The sequence below is a fragment of the Paramormyrops kingsleyae genome, chromosome 20, assembly GCF_048594095.1.
Source record: "Paramormyrops kingsleyae isolate MSU_618 chromosome 20, PKINGS_0.4, whole genome shotgun sequence".
NCBI lineage: Eukaryota > Metazoa > Chordata > Actinopteri > Osteoglossiformes > Mormyridae > Paramormyrops > Paramormyrops kingsleyae.
The window spans coordinates 20952037-20971733 of NC_132816.1; the positions used below are offsets into that span (position 1 = coordinate 20952037).

Genomic DNA, 19697 nt, shown 5'->3' on the forward strand with positions numbered 1-19697 from the left:
TTGGTCCTGTTCTGTGTCTCTGTCCTGTTTCTGGTGTCTCGTTGATGTTTTGCTTTTGTCTTCCAGGTCCTGTTCCCCCGTCTCGTCCGTCGCCTCCCCTCGAGCGCGCCCGGTGTGCGCGCCTTTGGGGGGGGGTTCTGTCACGATCCGCTCCGTTCGATCCCGATGTGTGCCACGCCCACCTCGTTACCTCGTGTGATTACCAATTGTGATCATCTGTGTCCTGTTATTTCTGCCTAGTCTTTTGTATTTAGTCCGAGTCTCAGTCTGTCTTCCCCAGATCTGTCATTGTAGTGTCAGTGTGTTGTCCGTGCTTGTCCGTGCTTGTCCGTCTACGTACAATAAATCCAGTGTACCTGACGTTCTGGCTGCACTTTGCCTGCTTCCCTGCTCGCCCTCCCCGCGATGGCTGACAATCAGGCTTCAGAAAAAGACTAGGCTTGATTAACCAGCCCAGAGGGTGTGCATCTGATCCAAGTTTAGGATGCCATTATAGACGAACATACAGGATTAATGAGCTTAGAAAGTGCCAAACAATTTGAAGTTTGCCTTCCCGGCTGTGTCTCTGTGAAGCTTTGCATGTCAGGGTTTGATTACTGCTCTTTATCTCCAAGGCTGATGGACTTTTCAAAGCCACTGGGTCTGACAGGTTCCCTAACAGCTTTGGGCAACTCTGTCCAAGATCTCTTGCCCATGCAAAAAAAGGATCTTCCAGCTCCTTCACCTCTCAGGAAAGATGCCTCCAGCAGCAGCAACCTGGCTACAAAATCAGAGAAACTGCTGGAAACCCCTTGTTCAGGGTTATTCAAATCACGGTCCTCGAGGTCCGAGCACTGCTGGTTTTCCAGCCTTCCTTTACCTGTCAGTCAGGTGTGAAGCCTCTGACCAATCAGAATCAGTAATTATTAAAATAACTACTTGGGAGAACTGAAAACAAGGCCTGGATTTGGAATCGAGGTGCAGATTTGAAGAACCCTGCCCTTGTTAATCTCAAACGGCTCCGAAAAGTGCATGAAAGCAGACTGGGACCTCTTGACTTGCACTAAATGAAACTCTGGGATTCCTTGGTGTTTCCGTGTTAGCATCTCAAACTTCCCTGTACACCTACGCTCCTGCATCTGAAAGTTTGATTACAGAGATCAAAATCAACAGTCAACAGATGAACCGTGCTTCAAGGACATTTTGATGCATTTTAGCACCGTTTTTCAGAAAATCGCCCTGTCACCATTGTTAAAAGAGCCCCATTCTTCGTGCTGTGGGGGTGGGCAAACTCGTCTAGAAATAGAGATGTGTGGCTTTGTGCTTCACCATAGTTTTGACAAAATGAATCAGCATATCCTTTCATTAGTTATGTACATGTCATATCCTTTGATGTTCCTGATCCCCCCCCCCCAAAAAAAAAATCCCACTCCCTCGCCTTATATAGACATACTCCTGTCACTTCTTATAAAGTTACACAAAACACCAGCAAATGGCGTACTTCTTCCTGAAATTCACAAAAAAATTGCAAACTCTGTTGGATTGCAGTGCGTGATTTATGAATGGAGGGGGGGGGGGGGTCTTTGATCCACTCGTGACCTTTATTCTAACTGCTGACCCCCTGACCTCACATTGCATATTCTGAAAACACTGACACTATTTTTTTTTTTACAAAGTACATCATTGGCCTTCTAGCTTGAAATATCCACAACATACAAATTAAATGCAAAACTTAATGAGACACTGTATTTCCGATGCTAGTTACAAAGGGAGTTTGTTTCCTTAGTTATAATTAATCATGGGGTGAAATCGCACGTATATCGAACAAGTGCTCACTGACACACAAGTCACCGTGGTCCTCTTTTAAGGCTAGGGGAGGAGCCCGCAGAGCAAGCCATAAAATGAGCCCGATCTAGGCGAAAAGAAAAACAGACCCCTAGAAGGCAGTGAAAGCAGACGTCTCCGGCTCAAACACGAGATTAGGCTGTGTTTATCCGGACAGATCCGTCCCGTTGGGTTTGCTTAGTGCGTTATTTTCGGCCGCCGCGGAGAAATAAAGAAGCCGCTCGGAGCGCTGCAACTTCGACCCATTTCTGCGTTATTGCGAAGACGTCGTTCACGTTTATTTTCTGAGATCTATAGCTAGCTACGTCTTCGGCAGCAACAGCATTAAAGTACAGCTACGTGGGAAGCATGACTTGTACAATAAGCAGCTTCTTCGCTACTCTGGTGGTGTTGCTCCTGTGGCGGGTGGAGGAAATCGCAGAAGCCTGCAGCTGCTCTCCGGTGCATCCTCAACAGGCTTTTTGTAATGCAGATGTAGGTAAGTAACCTCGCACATTTAGGTGACGTAGTGCAGCCGCTATTTCTTTTTGCTGTAGTGTAGACTATGATGGTAATGTTTCAATGCGCGCCTTTGGTCTCCCTGGCGTCTGGTGTGTTATGCGTACAACTGCATTTTTAATGAAAGGATGAGAAGCATGCTGTTATCCTCCTTAAGGCATAAACATCACATTGTAGAGTTTGGCTGCGTTCAGAAGTGACAGCAGAATGACCCGCGCTTATTCTAAACGCACTTGAAAGGTGATTGAACATTTCAATTGAAACTTAAAGCCTTATATAGTGCTGTGGTTTACGATTGGCTTCTTTGTTTAAGATAATTTAGTTATTCGGCCACTCATTAGCAGATGACAACCACAGCTATACAGACGCAGCCCAGGTGGGACAAAACAAATACATTAAAAAGCGCGCTATAAAATCTCGCGCAAAGTACACCCAGTGATATGCAATAGAAAAACGAAAGTGACCTGGTAATTGGTTAATTGCCGTGTTTACATTTCTACTGTGCACAGTGGTAAGCAAAATAAGAGGATGAGTGACGGTGACAGGCAGGTATGGCAGTATGTGCCGAGTCCCTCAAATACCTGAAGGATCTGGCACTGGATGGCCGCATCGCGATTACACCCCCCCACCCCCCACCCCTTACAAACTGTTGGGTTCATGTTGCAAGTCCACTGAAGACAGGAATGTGATTTTTTAAATCCCAAGGTTGTCTTCACTAAAAAAAAAAAATGTCTGTCAACGAGTATTCATTTCATGGCAACGTGAAGACGCGCACACTCAAATGGATGTAGTGGGGAAGCCAACAAAGATACCGTTATTATTCTGAGCATATTGCTATAATTTTGTCAAAAAGGTTTTCCTCATAATTCATCTCTGTGGCCTTCGTTTGTGTTTCAAGTACAATATACTCATGCGAAGCGGCTTGCCATGATTAATGGACAAAAATGTTAATGTATGAAACGTATTTCAGTTCATATTACATTTAATACGACATTAGTGTACGACGCAGAGCTGTATGCCGCGCCTTACTGTAAGTGGGACGGTCACATTTTCTTTCACTGTCCGCCTTTACTCCCCGCCTTATCAAAAGATGCGAAATTTCTCTTTGGTTTCCTGCTTTTGATGCTACCCGGAGCAATTTCTTGTGACTTTTTCACCTCGGGACGTCCAAACGGGAGGAGACCGCTTAAAGGATAACAGGCTCAAACGTGCCCGTAAAAGTGTAATGGCTCTGAAATTCCATCGCCGTTTTCCCAGGCAAAGTTAAACTAACTTCCAGAAAATGGTTGTTTCATGTAGACAAATTGGATTCACAGTGTGTTCCCCCAGCATCAGCCACTGGCGGCTTTGCGAGAAAGGAAAAATATGAGCCGTTTTTCATCACTGCAGAACCTCGGCTTATAATATTGCACTTTCATTATTTGAAATAGCTGGAACCGTGGCACCGCAGGAGCCTAGTAAAGCGAGGCCGAGAGGCTGGGCTCCATTACCTTGTAGTTGTTAATACCCCGAGTGTAACAGGTCATTCGCAACGTCTGAGCGCCAGTGGGCGGTGATGCGCATCGCCGTCATTTAGCACAATAATACAACCTCGATAGAATAAACATTTCAAATTTTTATCTTAATATCTCAAAGCCAACGCTGTGTGGCTTGTTGTATAACATTACATTTGAGGCGATTTTGATAGGTACCCAATTAAAAGTACAATCTTGGTTTATATAAATTCTTGTTTCCATGCAGGAAGAGAGATACAAGTTTAAACGATGTTTTTGTTTTTTGAAAAAAGATTAGCAAGTAAACCACAGCAAAATCAAATGTAATTACTTTTCTTTCCTTCTAAAACAACAATAAACATAGATTCCATAACGTTTATTAGGAAAAGAGGAAAACAGAAAACAGGGCCGGGCACTAAAGTGCAGACCGAGTGGCACATCTTTGCTCTCACTTCAGATCTACCATGTGTTCTTGTGGCTGCATGAAATGGCTTTGATGGTTAATTAACGAGCCAGTGGCTTCATCCTCCATGGCAGGCAGCTGCTAGCTCTGTTTAGCTAGCGGTGACGGCTGCAGCGCTCTCATCCACACTTTGTGCTATGATGCCATCAGTGAAAAGTGAAAAGGTAGCCTGGGACCAGAATTACAGAAACCGATTGTAGCAGCCTTCTGAAAGGCAAGAAGTGGCTATAAGCATCTGAGCTCAGTAATACTGAGGGAAAAGTAGTTTACCGTGAGAGGCAAACATTTATACATTTCTTTCAAGTGATGAACAGGGTGAATGATGCCAGGTATGAGCCTTGGGTTGAGGTCTGGCCTATCTGTGATGTGGGTGAGTGCATTTTGGACAGGCCTTCTGTGAAGACGACTGTTTCTCTCAGAGCCCTCGCCAAGGCAGGATTCCATGGCACGGGGGCCAGTCTTGCCTGGTGTGTACGTGGCATGCGCTAGCAAGAGAAATGGAGTGAGAGAGAGATTTGGCGGTGGTCTGCATGCCGGGGGCTCGACGTTCCAGGTTCTGCTGCTTGGAAGGGACTTCGGCCAGCTCTCGAGTAAAAGGGCGGTGGCAGCCATCAGGCCTGAAGTATGACAGGAATGCTGCAACAGGTCCCACGGGACATTCCCGCCCAGTTCAGGATTAATTAAATGGGACAGCATTAATCCAGATGCTGGCATGAATGGCGGAATTCAAGTCCCCCGCTTCCCCAGAGTTCCACAGGAGCCCATGGCTCTTCCCCTCCCCTTTAATTTTTTTTTTAGTTTAAATTACTTATTGGGAGTGGAATTCAATTGGAATCCAACTTCCCAGCAGATTACAGAACCATCTGGCCCAGTATGACGTCTGGTTTAGTTCTGGATACACACAAGCGGAAAAGCAATAAAATGCAGAGGACCTTTAAGAAATATGTATGGTATTCTCCAAGTGGTGTGAGAAACTCCTCCCATCTGGCTTATTATTATTTAGTCACATAGCTTGGTTCTTTCATCCATCACAGCTAATAACCTTACTGTTTACACAGCTGGGTATTTTAACGAAGAATTTCAGGTTCAGCATTTTGATCTAACAACCTTCTGGTTACAAGCTCATGTGGGATGCTACAGTATAATCTATTGTTTCTTTTCTTTGTACCAACTGGCTTTGATTCAGCACCCCGGTTCTATGATACTGAAATTCACCAGCAGTGTGTGGACAGTGTCATTCCGAATGTTCTTATAATAAGTGTCAAAATCGTTTAATACAGTCTTGGTATATGCAGAAGTCAACATAGCAGTAGAATATTCAGCTTAAGCGAATTGATATATCTAATTAATATTTAAATATTATATATTATAATATTTGTTTTTTAGACTTGAATTTTTTTTCTCTGAGATGTCTAATTTGATAGAATTCTAAAGAAACACTTTATGTCCTAAGTGTGAGCTAAGTTCATGCCATGGTGAGCCAATACCAATGACCAAGCTTTTAAGAAATGAACAATACCTTCAGGAGCCCCTTAAGATAATGAGTGAATCAAATTATTATTGCAGTGCTGTCACTTCACCCACTTTTTAGAATCACATGTGCACATACTCTACGTGCAACTTGCTGTAACATGAGTGTGATATCTGAATTCATGAATGGGGGGGGGGGTTCATTCTGCATATTAATATGTTTTCTGGTGTGATAAACCAGAGAATTCATTTAGTCATCACCTCACAAAACTCAAAAATAAAGTTCTTGGGAGTTCAACTATACAACTTTTCCAGTTTAAATTGCTAAAGACTACAGCACATATAACTTCCCTATAAAGACCCTAGTGACTTTGGCAGCCATTTTTACTCTTGGATTTGAAGGGAACTATTGGAAGAAGGTTTTTGAGGGCATATGCAGGGTTATTTTTCCTAGTGGTTAAGTTATCAGTCAGTTGTTTCCTGTAGGATAGTCAAAAGGTTCATGCAAATCGCTTTGATGCTATACAATTTATTTGTGCTCTTTCCGCTGCACTCCTGCAAGATGCGTGACTCTCATCTCGTAACACAGTTGTGCAAGGCAGCAACGGAGCCACAAAAAAGTCATCCTTTGCAACTACTGCAGTAACACATTGTTTTTATGGTGAGGATTTCTACACAGATTTTAGAAGTGCTGCAACCATAACAGATGGCATCATTTTCTCTGTTGGTGTAAGGTCAGGAAAATGGGAACTGATGTGTTACCAAACAGAGTCAGGGTGAAATGGTTGTGGTAATATGCAGATAAATGTAAGGTAATGTTACCTAGCTACTCGCCACATAAATGTGTTTAGTGTATCAACTTATACTTGAATCTGTAAATCAGCTCTTGAACCAAATGCAAAACAGAAAATGCAGAGAAAACCTTCGGACCGGAGCAGAGGGGGTTGCTGAGTCCGGATGGCCCTTGTGGGGATTTCTGATGGCCCAATACTTGGATGCCTATAAACGGAAGTCACTGCTTGTTTCTCACTTTAACTCCCGCTGTTGATCACGCACTTCTGTCACCAACAGTTTAACGGTATTCTAACAGTAATAGGGTGGTGGATTTTATATGAATGGTGCATTCTCTCTCCAGCACTGTTTTCATTATACTTGCATCACAAAAAATATTTGCTGTTTCGGCTTCCCACAAAAATAAGCTGATAGTTCACACGGACAGCTTAAAAGGATCTGGAAATGAGATGTAGCGGAGGGGCAGCTGGGAAATAGCTGAGATTTGACAGGAAGATATATGATCAGTGAAGGTCAAGAAAATTTGTTCAGGTGTTGTGCAGTATTACTTTTACAAAACCTTTAGAAAAATCGGAGTGAAAGCAGTAAGGTTAATCTTCATGAAGTACTGGGCTTGTTTTTAATCTAGGAGAGAGAGACCATAAGAATGAAGGTCTCACTTCAGTTCTTACATTTCTTTGAGCAGTTACTATATAGGTGTGGTTATATGGGACAAAAAGAGGACAAGCCCCTTGGCTTTACAAAGCTAATGCTACACAAACCTGCACATCTCCAACAGCTGCATCGCATTCTGGATTAAAGTGAGCATGATAATGTTACACTACATTTTACATTGAAGAAAATAGTCTGGATTCAAGGCTTCAAACAGGGAAGAGGGATAAGCAGCTATTATTGTCTGCACAAACTGTACTTAGATGCTGTCATGTAGATCAGTGATTTTGGTCATATGAATAAAAAATACATTTGTATGTGCTGCACGTACAGGTGCAGCTCTGCAGCTTTGGGCTCTGTGCCCATGATCAGAAGCTTGTCAGTTCAAATCCTGCTGGTGGCTGAGTGATTTCACCACTGAGCAAAGCCCTTAACCCTAATTGTTCCCAGGACACTGGCTGACCTTTCTCTCTGATCCTCACATGCATGTTGCTTTGGACAAAAGCATCTACAAAGTAAATGTCCTAGTAGTGAGATGGTCCTAAAAACTTTTACATTCTTTTTTTTTTTTTTTTTTTTTTACTCAGACTGAGTTTAGACTGAGGCCTGCAGTTTTATCATCTCTCTCTCTCTCTCTCTCTCTCTCTAAAGAGGAAAAGAGCCAGGGCAAATGGAGGTGGGGGACCAGGTATTGACACCACGCCAACTGAGCTGTGTGTTCACTCCAGCAAGCTTATTGGCTGACCTTATGCAGAAATTCTGAAGGAGACTGTTAGCTCCAGGAAAATAAACAAGCAAACAAATAAATAAAGTCCCGGATATGTCCGTTCCAAATCCAAAAGCACACCCGGTATCCAGACAGACCCTGGCTAAGAGCAGCCACATCACACAGGGCCCCCGAGCAGCAGGAAGGGCAGGTCGGCAGGCCTGTTAGACGGAGTATTCAGGGTAGAGGAAGTGGCAGGGATTCCATCTGCTGTCTGTCTGGAGATGATGGGGGGGCATGGACAGCAGAGCTAGCATGCAGCCTCAGGGTGCAGCTCTCATTTTTGTGCGTTGGCTGTAGAGGATGTGCAGGGTGTGCATATGGAGGATGAGGTTATAAACCTGCATGGGCCTCTGGACGTAGGCAGGCCACATGTAGAACCTCTCGCTTCGGGAATCCGCCGCAGCTCAGGCCTCCCCGCCAATGTGCGAAGGTGCTTTTTCACTAGGGAACTCGGGACGGAAAGCCCTCCCGGCCCCACCTCTCTATTGCTCCCAGACGTTGTTTTTCCCCATTTCCAGACAGATGGCCACTGCAGTACAGTGACGAGCTGCTGTGGTTGGCGACCGGCACGCCTACGCCAGAAGACCCCATTACCACAGCTCATGAGCTCAGATATACGGAACGCGAGATCACGCACTGCTGTGGATGTTTATCCTCCTCTACTCCGTCCTTTACGGCTAATACAGTGGGTGTGTCAGCTGGAAGTGAAATTAATTAGCTGCTCTGGGCTGCCCTTGAACTAGGAAGCAGAACCATAGGCCCACACAAATCGGTTTTTGGCTAGGAGCTCTAATATACAAATAAACACAGTTTTAGAATTTGTATTTTACTCCTCTCATTCCAACATGCTGAAATAGATGTTTTCTGTAATATTTTTTTATTATTTTCATTTGTTTTGCTATTTGGTATTCAGACACTATATTAATGCAGCCAGTATCTCTACTCGTTAAAAATAGTGACCTGCATGTCACCGTCAAGTCTCACGAAGGGGTGCTGTATTTCTGGGAGCAGCTGAATTGCTCTAATACCGTACGAATGGATACAGCTTATCAGTGAATGTGATAGCCACATAAGTAATTTACACCAGTTTTATGATTTTATGATGAATATTTACTTAAGATAATCATGTACACCTGGTATGCAGAGTGTCTCCAGCCTTAAGCCCTGTGTTTCCAGGGTTAGGCTACACACCGCAGTGCTGGACAGATGGATGGAAGGACAGTCATGTATAGTGTAGAGCAGGGGTCACCAACATGGTGCCCACGGGCACCAGGATGCCCCCAAAGACCACATGAGTCGCCCGTGGACCTGTTCTAAAAATAGCACAACTTAGTGAGCAGCGTGTAAAAATGTATTTTATCCTGTTGCTATTCTTCAATCACATTTGCATTTATATAGATTTGAAAGTGACAATATCTAAAAAAAAAAAAAAGCATTTAAAACATGTTTATTATACATGAAGTTTATATAAGTTTAGAAGGGCGTTTCAAACTGGTAGCCCTTCGTATGGCTCAGTACCCATGAAGTAGCTCCCAATTTCAAAAAGGTTGGTGACCCCTGATGTAGAATGTACAGTGGTCTAAACACGCCTTCATTGTGGTATATTGTCACTCATTTTGTGCTTTGCATGGGGGAGGCATTTGTAAGTTACAGCATGAAAGCTACATCATTGACCAAGTCGAGGGAAGTGAGTTTAGGAAACAGGTCCTAAAGTACACAGGAAATAGTGAACGATCCTGATAAATGAACACAACTTCTGGAAAAGTTTGTTGGAGAATGAAAACAAGCTTTTTTTAAAATCTAGAGCTACATGTCTTGCAGTGCAGCTTTTTTTTATACAGCTGGATTGCTTTGCAAAGGTATTTCTTCAAAGTGCACAACAGCATATGATACTCTGAGACATCACCTAGAACCCCTTGGGTTAACTAGGCTTCTAACACCACAACAGCATATGATACTCTGAGACATCACCTAGAACCCCTTGGGTTAACTAGGCTTCTAACACCACAACAGCATATGATACTCTGAGACATCACCTAGAACCCCTTGGGTTAACTAGGCTTCTAACACCACAACAGCATATGATACTCTGAGACATCACCTAGAACCCCTTGGGTTAAGCTAGGCTTCTAACACCACAACAGCATATGATACTCTGAGACATCACCTAGAACCCCTTGGGTTAAGCTAGGCTTCTAACACCACAACAGCATATGATACTCTGAGACATCACCTAGAACCCCTTGGGTTAAGCTAGGCTTCTAACACCACAACAGCATATGATACTCTGAGACATCACCTAGAACCCCTTGGGTTAAGCTAGGCTTCTAACACCACAACAGCATATGATACTCTGAGACATCACCTAGAACCCCTTGGGTTAAGCTAGGCTTCTAACACCACTGCCCCTGCTGCCCCCTCCCCAGCATCAGAGTCCCGCATGCCAGTGATCCCAGAAACCCCATGATCAGAGCTCCCAAAACAAAGCAACTGCACAAACTTGCAGGGGTTTAAGATGTTGCTGACATCCACTGGGATACAGCCTCTGCAGTGTTCGGGTCTCTTGAGGAGGCCTATGTTCCAGCAGAGGAGCAGGTCTGCTGGCAAGGCTCAGGCACCCTTGTTCCCAAGAGTTTGTGCTGGAGTGTGGTTACTGTTATTCTCCGAGAATGACACTTGTAACTTTCCCTGGGTGTCAGACACAGACATGGGTTGCTACAGCTGTTAGTGGTGAAACACCCGTCAGTTCAGCTAAAAAAAAGAAAAAAAAGAGAGAGTTGTCTGAAGAGTTCTTGTGGTTAGGAAATCTGGCTCTTCCTACAAACTGAGACTTATGAATTGTAATTATTTAAACGAATGACTCATTTAACTTGTTTGCCAATATTTACACACTATGGCCTCACTTTGGATTCAGGGCAAATGGGAAAATAAAACAGAGCAAATCTCTCTCTCTCTCTCTCTATCTCTGGAGAGGGCAGTTGGTTATATACACAATGTCTTGAAACAAATTTAGTTCATCTAAATGGATTTTAAAGTATTCTCCCTTACACCAATCTCTGCACTGCTACAGATATCAGTATTTGCCTTCACCAAATTTAAAGTTAGGTTACTCTCTCTTGCAACAAGTCATGTCTTGTAGTTCCCTAATCCATTTTCCATATATATGTCTGTCTTGCTGACCATTATAGAAATACTTCTTGTAACAGAATCTTGTTTAATCCCAGAGGATGTGGTCAGGTGAACTGCACAGCCTTGTGTGATAAACCACAATGACAATCCATAGTAGAAGCCACACAATTGCACTTTCTCATTGTGTACATCACACACAGGATTTTCCAGTGATCAGGCTGTTGGAAAATGGGGCCACTGGGCGATTCACTGGTGTCCTGTTACTCCTGCTAGGTAACCCTTAGGACAGAAGTCCTCATTCGTGAAATATCGCCTTTACACACTTGCGACAGTAGTGGTGCTGTGACATTTAATACTGTAACATAACTAGGTGTAAGTAATTTTTAAGATACCTAAACACATGCAGCATATTGATTCATGTGCAATGTACACTGCAAAGGGGGGGGGGAATAAAGTGACAAATCAGACTGCATCTCTCTATTGAATAAGCAGTTACAGAACATGGATGGATGTTGAGTACATTATCTGTTAGCACATCTGGGGCCTAATGTCCCCATTCTCACTCCAGTCATGGTAGAATGGTATGGTAGAAATGGGAATGTGTACTTACTGACATAATTAGCACTGTATTATCATGACTCCCACTAAGGTATGTTTAAATGCATCATACTTTGGATTTTTTATGTTTTTCATTTATGGTTACATATCTGAGTATTTCATCATTTTCCCCAAACATAAACTTTGCTCAATGTCTACATGCTTGAGTAGTCTGATAGCCTTTTATTTTGTAATGAGTGTAAAGGTTCAACAATTGTGAGTCAGGTGATGTGGTAGGTAGTTGGGTTTTCTAACTGCACTTGTAAGCAGGTCCTGTTTTTAACCCAGGCTGACCTCTAACCTTAGTTGCTTGTTGATTTGTAATCTGTTACTCAGTTACTTAAACTGTGCTGCCGGGTCTAGATCACAACATGTTCCCTTCAGGTCAGACTCAGAACTGGCCTTCAGCTGGCTGCTGTTTTTCTGTGGGAATGTTCCCTTCTGTGGAACCAGTTCACTTTGTACTACAGCAACATTGACCACGTGAGGTAGATGGAAAACAATAACAACAAAAAAACTGAAATAATGAAATCTTGAACCACTTCCCCACGGTCTTACCTCAGATGTTGAAGCAACATTTTCTGTGTCCCATCCTCATTTTTTTTGGTTGGTATAGTACAAAAAAATCAACTTACTAAATTTATGTATGTAGATTAGTCTAGTCATTTTTCACTTCCATGACCATTTCCCCCCATGTGTCTCAATGCATTCACATTTACAATCCTTATGTGTGATCGAGTTTAGTGGAACATATTTCACATGACCTACTTAAAAGGGGGGGGGGATCTGTGCCTATTTAAGAATATTCTGCTAACTCAGGAAAAGCTATTAGAAGTCCCAGATAGCCCAGGGATGTGGAAATACTGGCCCGCTTTGCTCAGCAACAATTACTGCGTCTGAGCAAGCTATGCTGGACTTTTTTAATGGCTCTGTGGCATGATGTGCGATGCCACTGTAAGACAAAATACAACAATGAACTGCATGTGTAATGTATTTTAATCCATTTTTAATCCGTTTCTTCAGCTGTGTGTCATGCATGATGATTACTATTAAAAGCACATGAGGTTAGTAGTACTGCAGGGAAGCTATGGGTTCTGTGACGTAACTGGACTGCTTGTGTGACTTAGATTGGGGATCATTGTTAAGAGCGGTGAAGCCACCATACTTGCACCCCTTCCAAGCCGTAAACTGAACTCTAGTCTGAGAAACGTTGACTGTTCCACCAGCTGAGCCTATGCTAGCACTTTCTTACCCCTTTTCACTTGTTTTATGCCACTGCATGTAATATTTCCAGGCTCATATTTTCCATGCCAAGCCTCTCCACATCCTGCTTATGACACAAAGTACTTCAAGTAGCTCAGCTAGAAACTGCTTTCAGTAACCTTTGACCCCATCTGCTTGAAGTCAAGGTCCACTGGAAAACGTGTGTTGGACAGCAGTAACATGCTTTAGGTTCTCTCTTCCTCTCTTCTTCCTTTTGTTCTTTGTGTCCTTTGTTTATCTTAACTTTTCTTCTTCATCTGCTTGGATCCTCCAACCACTCTGTCCATTGGTTTCTCCTGTCTGGAACAAGCTACCCAACGGAACAATATGTTCTCTCTGGTTCCCACTTTGCGGCAGGTCAAGGAAGGAAACGCTTGATACTTTTAATGCGTTTACGGAATTGCACTTAGTGACAAAAATTACCCGGCTAATCCTGAAGAAATCTTGTTAGCCAATAATTTAATCTAACTGGGAGCTACAGGCATGGGATTTAGTGCTTACTGCCCTTGCTTTTCCCACCCTGCTCCTATCCAGTCTCAATCACACTGAAATTCAGCAGGGCAAATGTATAGATCAGACATACCATCAGGCAGCTCTTAGGAGACTCAAGTAAGTAAAAAGACACTGCAGTTAATATTATAAAGTATTACCAGGAAAGAAAGCAGCAGGATTATTTGTGTTCTTCAGTAAGATGACCATTTTTACCTGTTTCCACTATAATATTGTGCATATATTATGATAAAACTGCCAGCTCACTTTCCTGTAATGAGTTCTTTGCTGAATAAATCTCTCTCTGTGTATCGGTCAAGTGTCTGGGTTTTTTATGGTGTTCATGCACATTTTCCCCTTGGCAGTGATCCGGGCAAAGGTGGTTGGGAGGAAGGAGGTGGACTCCGGGAATGACATCTATGGTAATCCGATCAAGCGGATTCAGTATGACATCAAACAGATCAAGGTAAGCTCCAAGTGTCCAACAAATGTAGCTGGTGTGCACAAATGTAAAACTACAAAACTAGTAACTATTCAATATGTAGCATCTAACTTGTCAAAAGCCTGCCTGTGAATTCCTATTTATTTGACAATTCCTCATTTCACTGAAGGTAAGACCAGTATTCTATAGGGGCAGTAGGCAGCAGGGCATTTAATTATACCCTCCTGAGACCCGACCTATTCATTTATGTCCATTGTAGTGGACATTGTATTTTTGCATTTATTTTTTCACTGATGTTGGGAAACGTATTTATTCTTGTTGTGCACTAAAGAGGACATGCTGTGAAATTAAAATAAGAATAAATTAGAAAAAATCTAAATTGTAAGATGTCTTATTTCCTCCAAAGACAAATAACCTACAATTGAAGGACACTTTTTTCCTTGGGTCTCAGGAGGATATTGCTGTCAACAGAAGTTTACTGAATCTATCATTAATGGTTACTGGTCACAGATTTTGCATGCTGTACTTAACCTAATTTGCTTAATTAAAAAAAAAAATCCAGTCACATAAATGAGTAAAAAAGGCTGTTATTAGACATACCATTATTAGATAAAAGTGGAAAAAAAACGCTCTTCACCTGTTTCTAACAGATGTTCAAAGGTCCAGATGTAGACATTGAGACTGTGTTTACTGCCCCTTCCTCTGCGGTATGTGGGGTCACCCTGGAGCCCAACGGGAAGAAAGAGTACCTCATTGCAGGTAGGAGTCTGACCACAGGCAGCACCAACTGTCAGGACGGCACAATGTGAAGAATGACATAGCAGCGGTGTTGCCGTGTAGTGGAGCTGTCAGGATTACTTAATTAAACTCAATTACTTGATTATTAAAAAGCACCAATTTAAACTACAATTAAAATTAAACTATTAAACCCTTCTCGATTACTCAGCAATATGGCCGACGGTAGACAGCACATGCAAGGTGAAGGTCTAAATAAAGACCGAAAGCATCATTTGTGTGGAAGCGCTTCACATAAAAAGTGAATGAGAATGCAGTTGTCTGCCAGTATTGCAAATCAGGACTTAAGTATCGCCACAGCACGACTGCAAAGCAAGTACTTCTTAAGAGAAAACATTCAGGTTTGACGGACTCGTCCAATAATGCGAGGTCAGCCAGACATGTCCCATTTAGTCTAGCCTGTCTTTGTCATCACTTTAAATTATTTTGCGAATTGTGATTCCTGTATGTCAAAATAATTGCTGCTCAAACGATGGCTACTCCATTGCTTAGCCTCATCATTTTACATAATACGGTACGTAATAACCAAATAGCATTAATTGTTTTTTAATGTTTTGTGTGTTTTAAGTAGGGCTGAACAAGATTAGAAAAAGGTCACACTCCAATATTTAGGACTTGAAAATTAACTATATAGCCAAATGTAGAACTTATCTACCTTTAACTTATCTACCAACAGAGTCTGCAGGATGTAGCCACTGTAGCAATTCTTCTGTAAGTAGCTAAGATGGGAGTATACAACAAGATGTGTGAGCATGTGGCTAAAATAGACACACATACAGATTTCTGCCATAGTATTCAAAGCAATTACAGATTGACTAAATAAAACTAATGGAGAAATGTAATTGCTGCAAACATAAATGTTTGCCATGAGGTTCAGGTATGTGGAGAAAAGTTTACCTGAGGTAGGATTTTCAGAAGTAACAGAGATGTCTTGCAATTGCATCAACACAAGTACACAAATAATAGAGAAACCATCATCAACAGAAAATGAGAAAAAATACTAGGTGGCTACATCAAGGAAGAAAAGAACCCAGAAATGCTGAGAACTGTAGTTAGGTTGAAAAAATCCACAGGTGGGATAGTTGAACAAATCACAACTAACAACTTTGGTCATCGTACACTCCCTCCCGAGATACCAAAAATCACTCCCCAACAACCTCACCCCCCTGCAGTCCTCATCTACGAGGATGAAACTCAGCTGCCAGAAAGATCAATCAAGTAAACTTCCATGCAGCTGTAAGACACTGAACCCTAAGCCAGGTGAAAGTTCTGTCCAGAAGTCAGAATGCTGACCAGACAAGCACAACATCCCCATCATTCCATTGTCCTTCTTTGATCTAAGGGTTTGTAACCCTCCACCTCTATTTCTGTAGGCAAGGCAGAGGCTGGTGGCAAGATGCATGTGACCCTCTGTGATTTCATTGAGCCCTGGGACTCTATGACCCCCACACAGAAGAAGAGCTTGAGCCAGCGCTACCAGATGGGCTGTGGGTGTAAGGTGAGGGGGCTGGGTACCACAGTGAGGCTGAGAAGGGGCCGGAAGTGGGAGCACAACACTGCTTCTACATAAAGTACCGAACAGCATTGTGATCAATTGTGCCGTGTGGAGAGGATTAGAGTTACAGTAGTATCTTTCCATTTACAAGCTCATTTGTTTCATTGCCAGTGCTGCCAACACAAAAACAACTGTTCTGTTATCTCAGATCACCCGCTGCCCTGCATTCCCCTGTACCATCACCGCCCCGGAGGAATGCCTGTGGACAGATTTGGTGATAGAGAAGAGTGTGAGCGGACGGCAGGCCAGCCATTATGCCTGCATCAAGAGGAGCGACGGCTCCTGTGCCTGGTACCGCGGCATCGCCCCACCCAAGAAAGAGTTTCTGGACATTGAGGACCCCTAATCACACGTGTTTTCCCACCCACTGCACCACCTGATCTAAACATTTCTGCAAAAATGATCATTTTGAGTTAGAAAAAAAAATCAGTGAAGAAGTTAAAAGCTAAGATTAAATAATGATTAAACTTATTGTGAGAAAAATATGATAGACATAGACTGGTTCGGTGATGATGTCATTTCCTCTTAAAGGCAGGACACTGAGATAGGAGAGCACTTCCCTTGCCCCAAGTAGCGCTTAATTCTCTTTACACCAATTATGCCTTATCTTGAAACATTCCATGTAATTTGTAAATCGTGTCCTACATTTCAGATAACACTTAAATGCTGTTGATGTCTAACTAACCAATCGCCGCCCAGATATCAATCAGACCTAACAAATATCATTCAGTTTCTGTAAACTGTGCTGTTTGGATGTATGAAATAATGGTGAGGCATTACTTCTTAAGATGTTCAAGGAAGAATAACTCTGTTTTTCAACAAGTTGTACAGGTTGGAAGTGATATTTTATACCAAAGCTATACACAGTTTTTAAGTCCAAAACTGGCTGCTTCCAACAGACAGTCTTGTAGTTTCTATTAAAACTTCAAATATTCCATTCTAAGTTCCTTTGTTAACGTTAAAGGAGTGTTATTCCAGGGTTTCTGAAGATTTCAGATTCTAACCAAAGCCAAGAAGGAATTAATTCTGCCCCATTCTGCCAGAAAACCAAATCATTTCATCATGGTGGCACCACGTAAAACTCGCAAACAAAAGAGCCTAACCAGCATTATGTCAGAATCTTCACTGAATGCTGATAATGTTCTCTCTGATTATGACCTTTAACCTCTGAGTAGATGAATGACATCTCACTGGACCAGTCTATGCAGCTGCCTTGGTTTGGTACTTGTGTTATTGTGCGCATCTGTTTCAAGTCATTGGCTGGCCATTCCATTTGCCACCCCCCCCGTCTTCCTGGCTCCTGTATAGTACCTATGCATATGCCTTTTTAAAAAATATATATTTTGACATCGGTCTTAAGTATTATTATTATTATTATTATTATTATTATTATTCTAAATTCATTCATATTTTTGGGTAGACCTAGATTTGCACTTCCCAGGGAGACACTGCCTAAGACGTATTTGTGCAAAACAAGGAGGATTGGATCCTCTTCTGTACTTCTTTAATGTTGTTTTTTTATAGTCTTTTATAGTTCCTGGTATAACATTTTCATTTTTTTATTATTATTGTTTTTTATTGCTATTTTATATTATGCCTTTGTTTTTCCATGTCAGAAAATGTAGAAAATTTAGATATTTTCTTAAATTGTAGTCCAGTTGACTTTTGTAAGATTTTGTTTCATGGTGATTAAGGTCTTTGAAAGGAGAGATTTATGTTCTGTTATCTATCATGGATTTCCATGTCAGATTGCTGAATATTTGTACAATTTTTAGACTGATGGTAAGGCAGATATATAAGGCTATATATCTCATATTAAATGATTTTAAGCTTTTTTCCTGTTGAAGACAGCTGTGCCCATTATAGCATGACACTCCTTCCAATCTTCTCTTCCAAATGAGGGGCACTGCATGGAGACCTAAATAACCCAAATGTCTTTGACTAGATGTTGCTGAGTGGAGGGACAATTACTTGAGTCTTGGTGAAGAATTAACTGTTTTTTCAGGGTTTCTGTAGGGCACTAAAGGGTCTACATTAATATTAACCTCCAGGTAACAGCCTAGTAGATTTTTATCCCCATTTAGGTGCATCCATGCCCTTGTGCTAGGAACACAAAGAAGCAGGGCTAAAGTTGGGTTAACACTGCATGTTCTCTGGTTTTTGTAGTGCAAGTCTGTCCATAAATATTCTGGATAACTACTAGACAAACTCGTTGCTCTGTTGTTGTAGGCTAGTTAATGGATGCAAATGTCGCTTGACTTTTTTTTTTGACAGTTAGGGCGTTTTCGTTATCGTATAGCTTGCTAGACATATAGTTTGCTTTAATGAAACTGTCTTTGTGACAATTTTCTTGCTACACATATGTCATGTATAATGAGAATACTTCCCAAATAAGCAGGTTATATGGTATTACTCTAAATAGGCTAATATTAACCAAAACCTTATGAATCACTCTTGTTTCCACAAGTTCAATCTCCAGATACTCCTAAAATAATAATATAAAGAGAGACATTTAATGTGGTATTTTTTATACTCATGTATGCTATTACAATTTGAAAACGGTGACATAATTTAAAACTTGGTCGAGCCGTGTTTTTACTACGTAATTTTCTATTATTAATTTGTTTAATTTCGTAAGTTTTCGGCTTCCTCGTCGAAGTACGGAAAAGTATGGTGCGACTTGTGCTGGAACCACATGAGAAGCGTTGTATAATGAGAACCAGACTATGCATGTGTTTGTTGTTTGTGTAATTCATACGTGGAAATTCTGTCATTGAACAAAATATACAGTATTATCAAATAAAAATGTAGAATTACACCGCTTATTGCTTTTGGTCATTCATCAATCAGAATGCTGGAGCCATGCTAATGCTGGTCATTTTTAGATACGAGCCATGTCCAGTTTTACATTCAAACAAGATTCTTCAAGGGCGCCAACTTAGGTCACTATGCATAGCAAAATTTTCAGAAATAAAAATCAAAACCACACACTCGTATTCACAGAAAAGATACGTCTGGTATTTTCAAGCACGAACGGCAGCGTTCTCCTTCACGTGTGATGACAGTGTCACCGCGTGGCCAAAATGCCAAATTACAGTCTTGTTTTACTGTAACATCTAACATTACATTAACCACAATGGTAGGGCTACTGCCAATACATATATACTTTTTACCACTATAGTGTGTCCTTCCTAAGTTCATTATTTTGCTACCATTTCTTTTTGATGGGAAGTATTAGAATTGGCTCTGGACCAGGACCATTAAAGAGAGTGCCTTCACTACTGACCCATTTTGCTGTTAAATTGGTATGTACCGCCCTTGGTATAACTCCTAAATTTAGAAGCATCTCGCATCGGAACATGAGTTTTCAGTAAATATACTGTTTCAGCCTCATTCCTATTTAGGTGGATTTTTGTCCGGAGGGAACTGTTGCTAGGAGTCAGCAGTATTTCGTGTTTGCAATCCTC

General features: G+C 41.8%; 1 protein-coding gene across 1 annotated transcript; it reads left to right on the forward strand.

Moving 5' to 3' along the window:
- The first annotated feature begins 1881 nt into the window (after positions 1 to 1881).
- On the forward strand, positions 1882 to 19048 carry timp2a (TIMP metallopeptidase inhibitor 2a). Its single transcript, XM_023820398.2, has 5 exons — positions 1882 to 2302; positions 13804 to 13904; positions 14531 to 14639; positions 16049 to 16173; positions 16379 to 19048. The coding sequence occupies exons 1-5, from the start codon at positions 2173 to 2175 to the stop codon at positions 16574 to 16576; spliced, it is 663 nt and encodes a 220-aa protein (XP_023676166.1). The 5' UTR covers positions 1882 to 2172; the 3' UTR covers positions 16577 to 19048.
- The last annotated feature ends 649 nt before the right edge of the window (positions 19049 to 19697 follow it).